The sequence below is a fragment of the Panthera onca genome, chromosome B3, assembly GCF_046562875.1.
Source record: "Panthera onca isolate mPanOnc1 chromosome B3, mPanOnc1 haplotype 2, whole genome shotgun sequence".
Taxonomy (NCBI): Eukaryota; Metazoa; Chordata; class Mammalia; order Carnivora; family Felidae; genus Panthera; species Panthera onca.
The window spans coordinates 28,299,453-28,318,316 of record NC_138344.1 but is presented as its reverse complement, the minus strand read 5'-3'; the positions used below and the strand labels follow the sequence as shown (position 1 = coordinate 28,318,316).

Here is an 18,864-nt window from a genome sequence, read left to right as displayed (position 1 = left end):
TAGTATAGCCCTCTAAACTTTATTAGTGGTTAACAGATCTGCCCCTGGAAAATGGCTTCAAATTTTAATAACAGCCAAAAAATCTGTCAGGCTAGTGTGGTATATAAGGAGATAGATGCAGCCAGATTATTTTTTTTCTCAAAAACAAGAGGCAACTCATTACAAAGTAAGTGAAACTACTCTCATACACATCTTAAAACCAGATCTAGAGGAAGTCTGGAAGAAGTGTTCAGTTATTTGAATAGTGGCAGTATTGTTGGAAGACAGTACTCATTTGGGATTTTTTTTTTTTAATTTTTTTTTTTAACGTTTATTTATTTTTGCGACAGAGAGAGACAGAGCATGAACGGGGGAGGGTCAGATAGAGGGAGACACAGAATCTGAAACAGGCTCCAGGCTCTGAGCTGTCAGCACAGAGCCCGACGCAGGGCTCAAACTCACAGACCGCGAGATCATGACCTGAGCCGAAGTCGGCCGCTTAACCGACTGAGCCACCCAGGCGCCCCCTCATTTGGGATTTTAAATGGTTGCTTTAAAAAATTAATTTGTAGTCATTCTGGTATAGAAGCTCTGAGACTCATTTTATTTGAAAGAAATGAAACTTTGAAGCCTGTGTTTTAGACATGATGCATATGGCAGAGGTACTCTCTGTTTACCATGCATTAGTGGCCTTCAGAGGGCCAGCCTTAAGCCCTTAATTATTGAGAGTAATTGGTAGTTTAATTTTTTGCTTAATTTGTTTCTTGTTTTCTAGTTGAAGAACATCTGTGCTCCTTTTAAAGAAAGACCAGTATATAAACATTGGGACTTTAAAAAAAAAAAGAAAGAAACATATAAATTCAATTTACCTGATAATTGTTGTTGTTATTGTTGTTTTTTTTTTTTAATCAGTGCATTTGTCCCTCCCCACCAGAAACAGTCTGCTAGTCCAAAGTAAGGCATTCATTTACCATGCAAATGGATTTCCTAAAGGACTGGCATCTACCATTATTCTAGGATAAGAATTTCAACCTTTAAAGAAGGCACTTTGGGGCGCCTGGGTGGCTCAGTCGGTTGAGCGTCCGACTTCAGCTCAGGTCACGATCTCGCGGTCCGTGAGTTTGAGCCCCGCATCAGGCTCTGGGCTGATGGCTCAGAGCCTGGAGCCTGCTTCCGATTCTGTGTCTCCTTCTCTCTCTGCCCCTCCCCCGTTCATGCTCTGTCTCTCTCTGTCTCAAAAATAAATAAATGTTTAAAAAAAAAAAAAAAAATTAAAAAAAAAAAAAAAAAAAAAAAAAGAAGGCACTTTGTGAGTTTTACAGTTGTAATTATTGAAGAAAGAATTTGAGAGGAGTAGAAGAGTTTGGTAATAAGTTTTGTGTCTGGCATACAAGTCCTCAAAGAAGTCTGCTGATTAAACTTTTCATCTTTCTCTTCCAAGATTCTTCACAGTACAGGACTAGAGTTTCAACATCAAGTCGAGGAAGCCAAGGATTTAGATCAGTTGATTAAAATTCACTATAGATATTTGTCCACCATCCATGATCGATGCTTGCTGAGAGAAAAGGTACATGAGATGTCACCTGCAGATTTGGCCAGTTGAGGCAGGAAGGAAGCTGGTCAAGGGAGATTGTCTCTGTATTTTGGAATTTTAAGGATATTCGTTAAGAAATGACCAGGTCAAGTGAAGTATGTGTACTATACTACTAGAAATTATACCTGAGAGAAACAAATGAGAACTGTATTGTGATCATCTGCACCCTGCTCTGTGCTTGGATTCAATTGGAAAATTGTGTCTGCAGTTGTGGAATAATAGTGTTTTAGTCAGGAAGTACATCCAGCTTAGTGAGAATATATGGGATTAAGTCAATTTATAGCCATTGGAATTACTTACTCCCTTTCGTTGGTGAACTTAAATGGTCACTTGCTTTGTTAGTCAGATTCTGCTGGTAATACTCCCGGTATCATAGGTGCATTAGATGTGTGACCTGATTCCATATCTGATTCCAAGTGCACTTATTCAGAGCCTAGTACCCTTCTTTATTTGATTCAAGGCAGTCTTTTAAAGTGTTGGTGTCAGTATCCAAACATAGTTACAGAGCCTGTGTTCTCTCTGTGGCTTTGATCTCCAGGTCAGTTTTGTGAAAGAAGCCATCATGAAGGTACTGAATTTGGCTCTCATGTTTGCGGATGGTTGGCAAGCAGGCCTAGGGGCATGGCAGTAAGTATGTAGCTTGTGACCATTTCAGCTTCCCTTTTAATTGGCTTCTTTCTGGAAGCCTTTTTTTTTTTTTTAAAGTAAGCTCTATGCCCAACATGGGGCTTGAACTCATGACCCTGAGATCAAGAGTCACATGCTCTACCAACTGAGCCAGTGAGCTACCCCACTAATGAGAGGAAGAAGAAATGCCTTTTTTTAAAAAATACATTCTGGGAGCCTTTTTTCTCAATCTTGGCAATATATCATATGTCACTTATATTTAAGGGAAGAATTGAATGTGTTCACCTTAACTAGGCAGCATCAAGAAAGTGCAGTTTTTTAAGAACGGTAAAACCAGAAAAATATGAAAATTTAAATTAGAACAAATAAATATTCTTAGGTTGCATTCATGTATTCTTGTATAGGTTTTATTAATTATGAATTTCAAACATATACAGAAGTAGAGAGAACTGCTTAACAAACCCTGGTTGCCCATCACCCCATTTCAGCAGTTACCAGCAATGACCAGTTCTGTTTTGCATTTACCACACACCCCTGTTCATACTTGCTGAATCATTTTATTTTATTATTTTTTTTTTTCTTTTTTTCATTTTTTTTTTTTTCAACGTTTTTTATTTATTTTTGGGACAGAGAGAGACATAGCATGAACGGGGGAGGGGCAGAGAGAGAGGGAGACACAGAATCAGAAACAGGCTCCAGGCTCCGAGCCATCAGCCCAGAGCCTGACGTGGGGCTCGAACTCATGGACCGTGAGATCGTGACCTGGCTGAAGTCGGACGCTTAACCGACTGCGCCACCCAGGCGCCCCTTTGCTGAATCATTTTAAAGCAAATTCTGGATGTTACGGTAGATTATAGTCCAGAGTCATATAGAAAGACAGATGCTCTGAAGTCAGAGTACAGTTGCGGAGCTCAGAGCTTGCTCTTCCTATGTAGAGTGCCATCCTCTACTGTTAACCTGAATGTACAGTTCAGTAGCTTGTCCTTGTCTTGTTCATAAAATTAATGTAATGATGATGCCTCTGTTACTTCTCAGAAATAAAAATACAAGTCTGGTTGACTGGGCTGTTGAAATAATAGCTTGTAAAAGTAAAAAGGGGAGAGTTTATGATCTAATTTAAAATCTTAGTCTATGGCTGTATCAGTCTATGGCTGTGTCTACAGTCTTTGGCTGTATGAAGAAACTAAGAGTGTAGGTAAAATTCATAATTGAAATATTATGAAAAAGGATGAAAATAAAAGTCTTATTTGTTTTATTATGGGTGTCTCAAAGTGTGTAAAGAACATTTTTCTTTCCATATCACTGTGAGATGGAGGAGAAAATAATAACACTCCTGCATATGCTTGGCTAAAATTGAACTGTTTCCGTTTCTTCAATAAGTAAATTATGAAGACAAAAACAGGGAGTGAGGAGGACTTAAGCATATCAGCCATTACAGTTTATGGAAATTAATTGATTCTGATTCAGACTTGAAGCAGAAGAGTGAAAAATTGCAAAAGCGATGTGAAAGTCAAAAGCTGACTGGTTATTTGATGATATTAAAAAATCATTAAGTATTTTCAAGAAAATGGTATTGTGGCTGTTTTAAAAGGCTGTTTTATCTTTACTATATACACACTGAAATATTTATGACTGAAGGGCTGTGATGTTTCAAATGTGCTTCACAGTATGGCAGGGCTGGGCTGGGCTGGGCTGTGCTAAAGCTGGATGTGGTCATGTGAGTGTCCTCTGCGTTCTCTCCTAATGTATGTTCTAATACAGGGTTTTGTATCTTTAATGTATTCTTTGTTTCAAAAAGAAGATATGCTTGTGAAAAGTGAAAATACAGAAATGTGTAATGGAAAAGGGAACACCCCCAGTCATCCCAACTCCAGAATTCAATGCGACCCCACAGCAGCACAGTTTTATGTGTTAATAACTCTTTCCTTCAAACATTTGGAAAGCTTTTATTTTGAAGTGGGGCAGGAAATTTTCTATTTTATAATCTTTAGACTTAGGAAATTTAGCGAAAGTACATTTGAAATTATCCCAAAGATATTTTGTAGCCTATGTATTAACACTTTATGCACTTACTTAAATTAAAATTTACTTTCTTTCCTAGGATGGAATCTATAGAGAAAATGGAGTCTGATTTTAAAAACTGCCATATGTTTATTGTAACCATTTTAAACAAAGCTGTCTGTAGAGGATCCTTTCCCCATCGTGAGTATACCATGTTAAAATAATTTTTACTGCTTTTATATTTTCTTGTAGCTAAGTCTGCATGTTCTTGCTTTGGTACTAATCTCATGAAAAATTACAACTTTTCACCATTTCAAACCTGGAAAGTCCCTCAGCAGTTGTGCCATGCTTTGACTTGTTTTTTCAGAATTACAGTTGGTGAGTGAATATGAGATGTAAAACACTGAGACTAAAGATACTGCTTTTTACTATGTGATTTGTTATACCAGTGGATTTCTAGAACCACTATTAGGTAAAGCAGAAGGCAAAATAGATCTCAGTCATACTTTACAATTATATGTAGCCTTTGTAACTATTCCTTTCAAAAGATAGGCATTTTTTTAGCAATTTGAAAAATTCCCATGGCTGCCTCTTACACAGGAAAGTGCAAGCATGACAGTTCAGAATGCAGTGTGAAGCACAGAGATTGTGTCACAGGGAGAAGAGAGCTGTTTCATCTGTAGAACAAAGGCGAACTAGATATTTGTATTTGTAGAACAAATATCTAAACTAAAAGCTCTTTGCACAGTCTTTTTTTTCAAGTGGATAAAACAGTGCATTTTATTTTAATAAAAATATTTTTTAAATGTAGTTATATAAAAAATTTTTGAGTTAAATGAAGCCAGAATTTATCTTGACCATGAAAAATTGTTCTGTGGACTAGATAAACCAAATAACGTACTTTGTTTTCTTTCTAATACATTTCCCCCCCCCAGAATTGCCTTTACTCAATTGCTTAGTTTTCTGTGAAACTTTGTTGTAGTTTTTAACATGTTCAAAATCTGTCACATATCAAACAGTATTTTCCTAGTGCTTCAATATAGCTTATCTGTCTGGTTTTTAATTTACATCCAAGTTAGTTAGCATATAGTGCAACAGTGATTTCAGGAGCAGATTCCTTAATGGCTCTTGCCCTTTTAGCCCATTCCCCCTCCTAAAACCCCTCCAGCGACTCTCTGATTGTTCTCCATATTTATGAGTCTCTTTTGTTTTGTTCCCCTCCCTGTTTTTATATTATTTTTGCTTCCCTTATAGTCCTCTGTTTTGTATTTTAAAGTCCTCATATGAGTGAAGTCATATGATATTTGTCTTTCTCTAATTTCGCTTAGTATAATGACCTCTAGTTCCATCCACATAGTTGCATATGGCAAGATTTCATTCTTTTTGATTGTCGGGTAATACTCCATTGTATATATACACCACATCTTCTTTATCCATTCATCTGTCTGTGGACATTTGGGCTCTTTCCATACTTTGGCTATTGTTGATAGTGCTGCTATAAACATGGGGGTGCATGTGCCCCTTTGAAACAGCATACCTGTATCCCTTGGATAAAACCTAGTAGTGCAATTGCTGGGTTGTAGGGTAGTTCCGTTTTTAATGTTTTGAGGAACCTCCATACCGTTTTCCAGAGTGGCTGCACCAGTTTGCATTCCCATCTTTACACAGCCTTTTTATTTTTTTTTTGAAAAGTACACAGGTTAATCTCTTCCTTTTTTCTACGTATTCCAATTATAATGTACTAATTAAGAGTAGCTGAACATTTTAAAAAATACTGTTAGAAATGTGTTAGAGGAAACATTGATGCATTTGTCCATTTTTGCATTGGGTGATTGTTATGCAAGTTTGTTATGAACTGACTCCAAATTCTGTGACATAGCGGACAAGAGTGATTTGTTCAGTGAAATGCCCAGACTTTTTGTCTTCAAAATTAAAATGATCTGAAATAGAAATAAATCATACTCTTTCAATTTGTATTTAATAATTATCATTTTATTGTACATTTAAAATAATCAATATATTAATTAAAAGTAGAAAAGTCTAAATACTTTCAATTCTGAAATCATTGAGGCCTTATTCAGACATTTTCAAATATTTAAACCTATTTTTTTAACCTTATTTTTATTCTTTCCACAGTGGAATCTCTAGCACTGTCACTCATGGCTGGCATGGAACAAAGTTAAATATCTTTATTGTATTATATACCTCAGATTTGATCTTCATACATATAATTCCACTATATGCAGCTGAGGAGTGGAAATCTCTATTTTGATTTATTTTGAAAACTGTTGTCTACTGTCTAAACAAGTACATTTGTAGGTATTTTCTTTGGAGATTATTGGATAGTATATAAATTTATGTGTATAAAATTGTATCAATAAAGTATATATAGGCTGTTTACACTTATATTTCCTACCATAAGCTATAGATTTATGGTGAATTATGTGAATTATGTCATTTTGAAATGCAATTATTGCTATTAAAAAAAAGCATTTTAAATTCTTCTATTCTTTTACTCAGTCACAGAAGTATTTTTTTGTTTTGATTTGAAAGTAAGAAAATGTGTGTATATGGGGGAGAGGCAAAGGGAAAGGGAGAGAGAATCTTTTAAAGTTTATTTACTCATTTTGAGAGAGTGCAAGCCAGGGGAAAGGCAGAGAACAGAGCCTGGTGTGGGACTCGATCTCACAACCCTAGGATCATGACCTGGGCCAAAATCAACAAGCTCAACAGACTGAGCCACCCAGGTGCCCCCAGAAGTTTTTTTTGTTTCTGTTTTTAATTTTTTTAATGTTTATTATTTTGAGAGAGAGAGACAAAGCATGAACAGGGGAGGGACAGAGAGAGGGAGACACAGAATCTGAAGCAGGCTCCAGGCTCTGAGATGTCAGCACAGAGCCCAACGTGGTGCTCGAACTCACAGGCGGAGAGATCATGACCTGAGCCCAAGTCGGATGCTTAACTGACTGAGCCACCCAGGCGCCCCTGGAAGTGTCTTATATAGAGTTTTACATGCTGTCTTCCAAGTTTGTCCTGTATTTGGCTGTCAGAAAAATGTATTTTTATTTGCCTGGGAAGTTTCAAAATGGAAAATAGCTTTAATCAATATCAATAAATGTAAAAGCCAACTTCACTTAGGGCCAACTGTTGACACATACATTGACAATTCTGAGCAATTCGTGTGAACTGGCCAGTTATATCTTAAATAAAATTATGCTTCCTATTTAAATGTTTCACATTTTCCTTGTAGATTTCTTGGCATGTCTCTAGTACTTACGACTTAACACTATATATATAAGTGGTATATATACCACTTTTTTTTTTTTTTAATATAATTTATTGTCAGGTTAGCTAACATACAGTGTATACAGTGTGCTCTTGGCTTCGGGAGTAGATTCCCATGATTCATCACTTACATACAACACCCAGTGTTCATCCCAAAAAGTGCCCTTCTCAATGCCCATCACCCATTTTCCCCTCCCTCTTGCCTACCCCCCCCCCCATTAACCCTCAGTTTGTTTCGTGTATTCAAGAACCTTTTATGGTTTGCCTCCCTCTGTAACCTTTTTTTTCCTTTCCCTTCCCCCATAGGCATCTGTTAAATTTCTCAAATTCCACATATGAGTGAAAATATATGATATCTGTCTTTTCCTGACCGACTTATTTCACTTAGCATAATATCCTTCAGTTCCATCCACATTGTTGCAAATGGCAAGATTTCATTCTTTTTTGTTACCAAGTAGTATTCCATTGTTTATATATACCACATCTTTATCCATTCATCAGTTGATGGACATCTGGGTTCTTCCCATAATTTGGCTATTGTTGATACCACTGCTATAAACATTGGGGTACACATGCCCCTGTGAATCAGCACTCCTATTTCCTTTGGATAAATTTCTAGTAGTGCTATTACTGGATCATACAATAATTCCATTTTTTGAAGAGGCTCCACACTGTTTTCCAGAGTGGCTGCACCAGTTTGTGTTCCCACCAAGAGTGCAAAAGGGTTCCCCTTTCTCCATATCCTCACCAATATCTGTTTCCTGAGCTGTTAATTTTAGCCATTCCAACAGGTGTGAGGTAGTATCAATGTGGTTTTGATTTGTATTTTGCTGATGATGAGCAATGTTGAGCATCTTTTCATGGGTCTGTTGGCCATGTGAATGTCTTCTTTGGAAAAGTGTCTATTCATGTCTTCTGCCCATGTCTCCACTGGGTTATTTGTTTTTCAGGTGTTGAGTTTGGTAAGTTCTTTATAGATTTTGGATACTAACCCTTTATCTGATCTGTCATTTGCAAATATCTTCTCCCATTCTGCTGATTGCCTTTTACTTTTGTTGGTTGTTTCCTTTGCTATGCAGAAGCTTTTTTTCTTAATGAGATCCCAATAGTTCATTTTTGCTTTTATTTTCCTTGCCTTCAGGAACGTGTCAAGTAAGTTGCTATGGCTGAGGTCAAAGAAGTTGTTGCCTGTTTTCTCCTCTAGGATTTTGATGGTTTTCTGTCTCCCATTTAGGTCTTTTATCCATTTTGAGTTTGTTTTTGTGTATGGTGTAAGAAAGTTATATATAATCAGTTATTTTTAAAAGCATCCTGAACCCCAAGTATCCTCAGAGCTGAGCATCAGGGACCCTCTGCCTTTAGATACAATCTCAGTCATCTTGCAGCATCAGCATTTCCTGCATGCAGATGGCAAAGTCTGGTAATAATGCCTCCTGGGTGATAGCCAAGGTCTGGAGCTTTACTCTGAAGTCTTGGTGAGGATGCCTTCAGACAGAAGATGAACAGCTGCTTCCATGTCTCAAGAAAATACTCCAGTATAACCTAACAGTTGTAAGATATGTGAAGGTTTTTGTGATCTGGTCCCATTAAGTGAAAACATTCTTCCATTAAAGCAGTCATGATGAACTTGAGTTTTAAACAATGATGGGCTGACTCTTTTGGTAAAGTTTTTATACAGGCATACCTCAGAGATAATCATGGGCTCAGTTCCAGTCTACAGCAATGAAGCAAATTTCACAATAAAGCAAGTCAAATTAATTTTTTCATTTCCCAATTTGTATAAAAGTTATGTTTTTTACACTATTCTGTATCTGTTAAGTGTGTAATAGCATTAGGTCTTTAAAAATCTATGTTAATTTTTGGGGTGCCTGGGTGGCTCAGTCGGTTGAGTGGCCGACTTTGGCTCAGGTCATGATCTCGCGGTCCGTGAGTTCGAGCCCCGTGTCGGGCTCTGCTGACAACTCAGAGCCTGGAGCCTGTTTCGGATTCTGTGTCTCCCTCTCTCTGACCCTCCCCCATTCATGCTCTGTCTCTCTCTGTCTCAAAAATAAATAAACGTTTAAAAAAATATTTTTTTTTAAATCTATGTTAATTTTAAAATACTTTATTGCTAAAAAATGCTGACCCATCATCTAAGCTTCCAGTGAGTCATAATCTTTTGCTGGTGGAGGGTCTTGCCTTGATGTTGATGGCCACTGACTGATCAGGGTGTTGGTTGCTGAAGGTGTGGGGAACTGTGCCAATTTCTTCAAATAAGATAAACTGATGGGCTAATTCCACTGACCTATACTGCAGGCTCACTTTTCTCTCTGGCTGTTCTACTTTTCCCTTCTTTCCACTGGGCAATCTGCATGTCTAAATCCATCTTGGAGGCTGCTTCCCAAAAAAACCAACTAATGACAGTTATAGTCTATTCTTCCTCCAATTTAAACTTGGTAAATGTCCTTGGAAACTCTTAAAATCACAAGTCAAATACAGGTTACAGTGTAAAGTCAGAGTCCAGATTTCTAATTTTTTTTATTTAGGAGACAAAATGTTGGAAACCACTGATTTAGAACATAGGCTCAACTTCTGTAATAGACTTAAGCTCATTTCCATGAAGAAAGTAGTTCATTCTAATAGTGCAGAGGGTGGTTCAGGGTGGATGAGTGTCTCCACACCATGAGGTTGTTCACAGTGCACGTTCCTTGTGCTTATTCTGCGATTGCCTTTGGTGCTTCCCTTGTTTGTATGGTCAAAGCTGGCTTGCAGAACTGTCTACCTCCCAGTCCACAGGAGGGAGGAAGAGAAGACAGAGGGCAAGCAACTTTCTTACATGGTCACACCTAGTTGTAAAGAGGCTGAGAATTTAGTTTAGGTATTTAGAGTTCCAGCCATTTGGAAATACTGAGATCTAATTTATCTACAATTCCTCTTGTCACAGATTTGTCAGACACTTGATTCAAATTCTTAGAAAATGTTCTACATCTGCTTTGGGTTAGGAAATAAAGGACACTAAAGACTTCTACTCCTGTGGTTAACAAGAAAAGGCAAAATAAATGTATACTTTTCTGTGGGATTAATGCAGACTGTCTATACAGAAAACTTGAACTGAATTCCAGAGAGAAATAAGCCCTTTATAAGAGAGCAAAGAGCTGTGCAACTTCCATACCTGGGAGGGATGAATGGTGTAGGTTGGCAGTTGGACCTAGCCTGTCATCGATGGAAAGAATATACAGGAATGAGAAGAAATCAGTTGACCCTTTGACATCTGCTAGGATGGAATGGAATGCAAAAATTGTAAATACAAGCTCAGTCACTTGTTCCAACAATTTTCTCCCTGAATCCTGCCCAAATTTTGCTAAGGTGGCAGCAGGTAGAAAACTGGGAGTGTAGTCCTGTGCATTCTCAGAGTGATTAGATTCTGGAGCCCTAACAAAACTAAATCCAAAGGTGAACCAAAAATACCTGAAAGTACAGCTCAACCTCTCCTAATTCAAATACTCACAAGATTTAAAAAAAAAAAAAAAAAATAGTGATAGTGGAGTTTAGAGATTGGAAATCACATGTGAAAATATAATTAAAGCTGAGGTCCAGCAGCAATTCAGCTCAACTCTAGAAGAAATCTGAGGACTCCTTCCCTATCAAATTCCAATGTGTATGTGGTTTTTCCAGACACCAAGTAGTTCCCCAACACCAGCTGGCTGTCCTACAATTTTGCTGAATTCTGACAGTGTTAGGATAGCTTGCAAATTGACACTTGCAAATAGCTTCCGAGAGGTTAAGGGCTCAGTCCCACAAGAATGCCTCCCCACTCCCATTTCAGACACCAATTGCAAGTCTAGATTGGCACTTCTCACTGACCAGGTGTAGATCATAGGTTCCAACAACCCCCTCCTTGGGTTTCATTTGTTTGCTAGAGCAGCTCAAAGATCTCAGAGAAACATTTTTCTTAGTAGATTACCAACTTATTATGGAAGGATGTAATTCTGCAACAGCCAGATGGAGGAGATGCATAGGGCACAAGGTATGTGAGAAGGGGCACAGAGCTTCCATGCTTTCTGAGCACTCCACACTCCTAGAACTTCCATGCATTCACCAACCCAAAATCTCTCTGAAACCTGTTGGTTTTAGGTATTTAAGAAGGCTTTCTTACATAAGCATGATTGATTAAATCATTGGCCATCGATGACTGAACGCAATTTTCAGCCCCTCTCCCCTCCCCAAAGGTGGGAGGAGAGACTGAAAGTTCCAACCCTCTAATCACATAATTGGTTCCTCTGGGGCCAACCTTCATACTTAGGCTACCTAGAAACTTTCCCAAAGTTGCTTCATTAACACAACAAAGGCACATTTATTGCTCTCCACACAGGAAATCCCAAGGGTTTTAGAAGCTCTGTGCCAGGAATGGGACAAAGACCAAATACATATTACCAGGTTGCCTGGTTGGCTCAATTGGCTCAGCGTCCAACTTTTGATTTTGGCTCAGGTCATAATCTCATGATTCATGAGATCAAGCCCCATATCGGGCTCACATGGAGGTAGCATGGAGCCTGCTTGGGATTCTCTCTCTCCCTCTTTCTCTGCCCTTCCCCTATCCCCTCTCTCTCTCAAAATAAATACACTTAATTTTTTTTTTTCTTAAGAAATAATGGCCTCACTTTTGGGGCATAGATCCTAAATCCAAGCTGAAGAAAGACTCTTAACCCTCTTATCCAAGAAAGGTAGTAACTCCAGGGTTTTTCCTACTACTTTGTTTATTACTAAGGATCTGCTTGAGTAGGGAATAGAGAGGAAACTCGCTAAGGCATGACCAATGAGATGCAAGAGAGCCTGTATGTATGTGTTCCCAGGAGCCAGCCCTGTACTATTCTGTAGTCAGGTTACTGTCTGGGGGCACTAGTCACTCCAGTGGAAGATTAATGTAGCCTGCATGGTGATTAAAACAACCATTTCCCCACTGGCTCCAGAAGATTGGGATCTAACTGAATGCTTATTGTTGCATTTACTTTTACAAATATACATGTAAAAATAATACAAAACAAAAACCCTTCTGGGGTCCCCATCTGGGGAACTATTGCCACATGTGATTATCCAAATATAAGCCATTCTTCATAATATGTGATAAACTCCTTCACTTCTGAGGCCTAGGAGTTCATCCTCCTGTGTGTTTTAGAATCTCTCCCCAGTTTTAATGTTTTATAGCAGTGAAATGCCTCTTGATCCTGTCCAAGTTTGTCTTTCATCATATCTGTTTCTGATCATGTTTTTGGCCCTGCCACTTGTGCCCAAGTATTCATTTTGAGTGTAACTGTACTAAATCTTTTTCCCAGATCAGTATAATAAAGGAGTGATGTGCAATTAAAAAATAGTGGCTCAAACTTTTCCAAATTTGATGAAAAACCTGAACCCACAGCTTCACAAACCTCAATGAATATCCAGTTGGATAAAGAGAAAGAAAATCATACCTATGTTCATCATGGTTAAACTGTTGAAAACAAAAGTAAGGAAAATCGTAAAAATCAGAGGAAAAGAGATACATTACATACAGGATAACAGTGATTTTAAAAAAAAATGATATTGACATATCAGAAGCAAAATAACCAAGAGGAAACTAACATCTTTAAAATATTGAGAAAGGTTGCAGATTCTAGTGATGGCTGAGTAGTGAATATTGGACTAAAATTTTGCCAACAATGATAAATTGGACAAAATTTTTAAAATGGTGCTAGAGAATGAACAAAAGCAGGCAGAAATTAAGGGTACTTACCTTGAAAGGGGAACCATACTGGGTGAGACCCACACCTATATGGCTTTCTCTAAGAACACTTCCAGAACGCACAGTACAGAGCAGACCAATCTCAACCAAAAAGCTCAAGTCTCATTGACCTTAAACTCCAGGACTGCCATGAAGGTATGAGCTATGAACAGGAGTCCTAGAAACTGTATTAACTCTTCTCAGATCTTTGATTCCTAAACTATGCATGTGTATAGTAATGATGAGGTTTTGGGGTGATGATGGGATTCATGGGGTCTGGAGCCATGGCCAAGAAGGAATTTTTGAAGACGTCTTTGGTGCAAAAGGTGGTTTTATTAAAGCACAGGGACAGGACCCATGGGCAGAAAGAGCTGAACTGTAAGTGTTGGGGGTGACTTTTATGGAGTCGGTGGATATAAAGTCAAGAGGGAGTTTCCAAAGAGACTTTCACACGCTAAAGACTTAGTGGAGGCCTAGCTATTGTCAAGCTAAGGTTATTTTTCCCTCTAGCAAACATTAACATTGAGACAGTAGAGAGTTCCTGGACTTTATGCTATTGATGGAATTGCCTTTTTCTTGTAATTTACTAAGATATTTGTGAATTGATGGAGACAATCTGTTTAACCATTTGTTTTCTCTCCTTTCCTTTGTCCTTGGGCAGTCAGGAGTGTCTGAGGAATGTCACATATATCCCACCTTGTGGGGGGGGGGGGGAGGTGCTGTTAGCCTATACTTTGCCCTCAGCTAGCCCCATGCTCTCTCATCAGTAAGACCTAAAAACCCAACGTGTAAAACAATAGGTGGTAGCCAAAACAACTGAACAAGGATTTCGAAAGATACTCCCTGAGGAGAAAGTATTATGTTCAAGGCCCATTTGGTTATGATGAGGGACCATAAGGCAAGCTGAGGGCCAAGCACAAGCTAGCATTACCCAGCCCCCAGATGGGTAATAACCAATCATTCTACACAACCCCAGTGCAGCTCTTCCTGCCCATGGATCCTATCCCCATACTTCAATAAAATCACCTTTTTGCAGCAAAGACTTTTTCAAGAATTCTTTCCTGGCCATTGACTCTGAACCCCACAAACCCCACCATCATCCCCAAACCTGGTCATATGGCACCCAATGTGTGAGGCTATGAGTCTTTTCATCTGGATTCTGAGCTTCAGTGTAAACTTGGTGAGTACTTTCTCTTTGTTCCTTTACATTTATTTCAGGGGCTTTTCAAGAAGTATGGTCTTATTGGAACACTTTCATGTTAATTGCTTAGGCTGCAATCCTCTAACCTGCTACTCTATGGGAGGAGAAAGGCTGGAAGTTAATACCCTGGCCAGAATGATAATAAGACCCAGAAATTTGATGCCTTCTCTTTATTCCTGTCCTTTTACAAAATTGTCTTGGGCATGGGACAGCCACCTAGGTCACCAGGATGGCTGCCAATCTTAACACTGCCTGTGAGGTTTCCTCCTCATTGGTCAAATGTGATCCCTTCCACATCTCTGGTCTAACTACTTCTGGACCCAAGACCTCCATTGGGAGCTGGCCAAAACCAGTACCCAATTGAATTAAAATCCAACTGGGGACCATTTCCTAGGGAATTTGGCTGTAGAGACTAACTGTCTCTTAGATCATGATGGATTTCTAGCTTTACTGTTTTCCATCAATATCTCCTACTAACTACTACTTAAACTACAAAATTGGGTAATTTCCCCTTGTAAAGCTTTTCCAGTATTTTCCATGAGTTAAAAACAATGATTTCTTGGCCTTCTCAGCAAGGTAAGCTCAGGCCCATATGCCAGAACCCATTTGCAGCCTAGGATGCAATGGGGAAGCCAGGGGGATGCTAGCATCCCTCTTTCAGTAGCCCTTAGTCGGCTGGTCAGTGATCATAGTGATTTCATTGCAGGGACACCTCGGGTCACTTTGACACCCAGAACCTCTGACATATTCTGCGTGTGGGACACAACCCAGGAGCTGGGGGGGAGGAGGAGATCTACATGGTAATGGGCCTTCTCTACTTCTCTCTATCTCTAGGAGCATGGGAGCTTCTCTTCAGTCCCCAAGGACTCTCCCTTGGGATGCATTTTTAACCCACTGGAAACGATTCGGATTGCAAAATTTAGGAAATGACTGATCTCCTGTAATACTGCATGGCCTTAGTAGGATCTAGCAGTTAGATCTCTTTTGCAGGAAACAGGGAAAATGGATGGAGGTACGCTAGGTCCAGGCCTTCGCAGCTCTAAATCAGGACCCAAACGACAAGGCCTCTTGCAGAATGTGTTTGGCTAGTAAACTCCCTCCTGACAAATTGGATGTGTAAATAGGCCTTCTCCTGATAAAACTCAGTTGCTGGAGGAAACACAAGCTATCTCTCACAAAGGGGACACTGACTCTTTCTCTGTTCCTCCTAATTGATGTGGGACCTCTCCCTCATTCATTTCCCAGGTTAACAGCTATAATTGGAGCCAACTGGGGTTAGTCTACCTTGGGATGGGGACTTTAAGGTATATTTCCAAGCAGCTGCTGAAACTCCATTTGTTTTGGGGAAATTCTTTCTTCTCCGGCCTGACATAGATTGCCTAATTCCACTAGTTGGTGGAAAGAGAGAGAGAGAGAGAGAGACAGACAGACAGACAGACAGACATGGCATCTGCTCCTCTGTCCTAGCTGACAAGGTTTAGGACCAGAATTCTTTTTGTCTGCCTTCTGCTGGCATCTCACCTCTTCTGCCTTCCTCTCCACCTCCTCCTGTTTCTGCACCACCTTGAGTGCAGCCTGCATAACAAGTTTCTATACCATCCACAGTGCCTCAGCCACCATTGGCTCCTCTTCCCAGTCTCAAGGTCAAGCGAGGAGCACCCCCTCAGACCTCCCACTTCAGATTTCCCCACCAGCGTTCCAGGTAAAAATTGACAATGGGGAACAAATTGTCCTAAGTGGACACATAGGTGGAACGTATTTGGTATTTAAACTAAGTTTGTGGTTTAAGATAAACATGTCTTTAGAGTTATAAATATTAAATATGAAACTTTTATTCTATCTAGGTTTCCTGAAGGTCAAATAAGCTCATGTTATCCGTTGCAATTTGTTAGTAAAAAGACAACTTAAAATGATTCTATGTCAAAATTCCATGGATAATTGTTAAGATAGCTTTCAAAGTCTTTGATAACCTAAAACGTTAACAGTTTTTGCTTGCATGACAAATTGGGGTTGAATTCATTGGATATATAATGAGATAAGAGGCTAAAGCACTAATTACTAGATGTGGGTATGTGCTTTTGACTTGTTGCAGAGAAACTAAGGATATTTGGATCTGTTGGAAAACATGTTTTGTGCGTAATTGGTTCATAAGTTTGCCATCTAAGGAATTCTGATGTAACAGACAGTACGCAATTGGTTACTACTTAATTTTCCCCGGAGACTAAGGTTTCTAAGTGTTAAAATTCTGCTAAATGTAGTTAAGACTGATGGAAATAAGGAAAGCAACTCTGTATATAGAAAAGTAGATGTGTATGAAAGACATAAGGAATGGAAATACACTTTTGTTGAAGGTAAAAGAAAGTAATTTTGTCCTAAATGAGACTGGTTGTTTGGAGAGAAATGGCTTGGGGCAAAATCCAAAAGCAAAAGAAAGTTGTAGAAGGTTCGTGAAGGGAAATATTTGGAAAGGAATTTTATGTGTGGTTAGGATGGACTGAGGTTGCAATGAAGGGATTTTTTTTTTAATGTATGCAGTATATTTATTAAAGAATTATCATTGATTTATTCAACACCTTTCTATTTAGTGACTAAGTGTAAGATTCTACATTAAGCACTGCAGAGGATCCAAAGGTGAACAAAATCTTATAAATAATCATCTTACTGTAGACTATCATCCACTCCTAACACACAACTATGGAGGAGTTCATGAGAAAGAGCAAAGATCACCTATGGTGGGGAATGGCTGAGGGTCTGAGAGCAAAGCAAATAGTGTTGGGAAGACAGGATGGGATGAAAGAGTGGACACTCTGGAATGTGAGCATAAAGGTTTATTCCCCCAAAAAATAAAATAGCGACATGGACAGAACTGTGTTGTAAAATGAGGAATCTGATGGAAGTGGGGAAAGGCATTAGAAATGGGAAAAACAATTGTATGGCTACTTAAATAGAGTGTGTGAGAATAAATGAGGTAGAGATTAAGTTACCATTAAAAAAAATACAAGGGAAGGGATTAAGCAAAGCCTATCACAGAAGTGAGACCTCTAGGATTCAGCAACTGATTGGATGAACAGGTCTAAGGAATGAAAGGAGTCATTTGTAACTCCAGGTGACTGGAAGGTTATTGGTGCTTGCAATGAATGATTTTAAAAAGCACACTGGTATAAGGTTAAAATTCTGCTTTTCTCTATGTTTAAAAAAAAAAAAGGTTTTCTTGGATTGTTGGTCTGTTCTTTTTAAAAAACTTTTTTTTTTTTTTTAACGTTTATTTATTTTTGAGACAGAAAGAGACAGAGCATGAACGGGGGAGGGTCAGATAGAGGGAGACACAGAATCTGAAACAGGCTCCAGGCTCTGAGCTGTCAGCACAGAGCCCGACGCAGGGCTCAGGCTCACGGACCGCGAGATCATGACCTGAGCTGAAGTCGGACGCTTAACCGCTGAGCCACCCAGGCGCCCCAGTTGGTCTGTTCTTGATAAGAAAATGTAAACAAAGTTTTTTTCTCTTGTCTCCTGGAAAACCAAAGCTTGTTTTAAATATTTATGTTTATGTCTTTATCAGGTCTTTGATTACTTAAAGTGAAAACTTCTCAATGTTAAATGAGCTAAATTTTGCTAACAACTATATAACCCTACATATCTGCCTTTGGAATCTCCTGTTTCTTTCTTTTTTTTTTTTTTTTTTTTTTTTTTAATCTCGTATTGCCTAACTTGGTTAAATAAGATTTGTAAAGATCTGTAATCCTATTTAGGATATGCTTTATAACTTTCTAAGGTTTTTATAAACCTAAATTGTAAATGAAGTCTTTTTGACCAGTTAGGCCTTTTTATTTGGTATGTTAAGTGGAAAGCCCTGTCAAATAATGGTAAAACTTAGGTTGTATTTCTTGGGTAAAAGCTAGAACTGCTCAAATATATATGCAATTCCTAAAGTTTTAATGTTTTGGTAATAAGGCCATCACTTGATATTCTGACCATCAAAGTGTTATGTGTCACAGTAATAACCAAATTTCCTTGTCAATTGCATCATCATGAACTCTCACATCATATTTTTAACCATGTCCATTTTTTACTTCTGTCATTTATAGTTAATTGTTCTGATGTTCCTACAAAACGTGTTTCATCTTCAAGGAGACTTATAAAAAGGATCTTTAAGACAGATACAGGTTTTTGAAATCTTTAAGATTAATACTAAAATGGGTAAGAACTTCCAGAACTAAAAAGCTGCATTCAAACTGAACAAGAATTAGAAACATAGAACTAAATGAACTGAGGGAAATGGTTATAGTTTTGTGACTCTTGTTTTAAAGTATTTCTGGTTCTCTAATGTTTGCTCTTCTAGATTAAGGAAACTTTCTCTTAAGATATCCATAATATACAGTAGTAGGATACTGAGTACAATAGATAGGATAATAGAGTACAAACTGAAGTATTTAATTTTTC

General features: G+C 38.5%; 1 protein-coding gene across 9 annotated transcripts in view; it reads left to right on the top strand.

Moving 5' to 3' along the window:
* TUBGCP5 (tubulin gamma complex component 5) overlaps positions 1-9,244 on the top strand; it is a 69,155-nt gene extending 59,911 nt beyond the window's left edge. For 8 of the 9 annotated variants that reach the window (XM_060617932.3, XM_060617930.3, XM_060617929.3 and 5 more), the window contains 4 exons: positions 1,421-1,546; positions 2,112-2,200; positions 4,302-4,402; positions 6,338-9,244. In XM_060617932.3, coding sequence (XP_060473915.1) covers positions 1,421-1,546; positions 2,112-2,200; positions 4,302-4,402; positions 6,338-6,384 — 363 coding nt within the window. In that variant the 3' untranslated portion in view covers positions 6,385-9,244. Of the gene's footprint in view, positions 1-913; positions 1,023-1,420; positions 1,547-2,111; positions 2,201-4,301; positions 4,403-6,337 lie in introns of those variants that run through there. The other variant, XR_009605820.3, reaches the window with a different exon arrangement.
* The last annotated feature ends 9,620 nt before the right edge of the window (positions 9,245-18,864 follow it).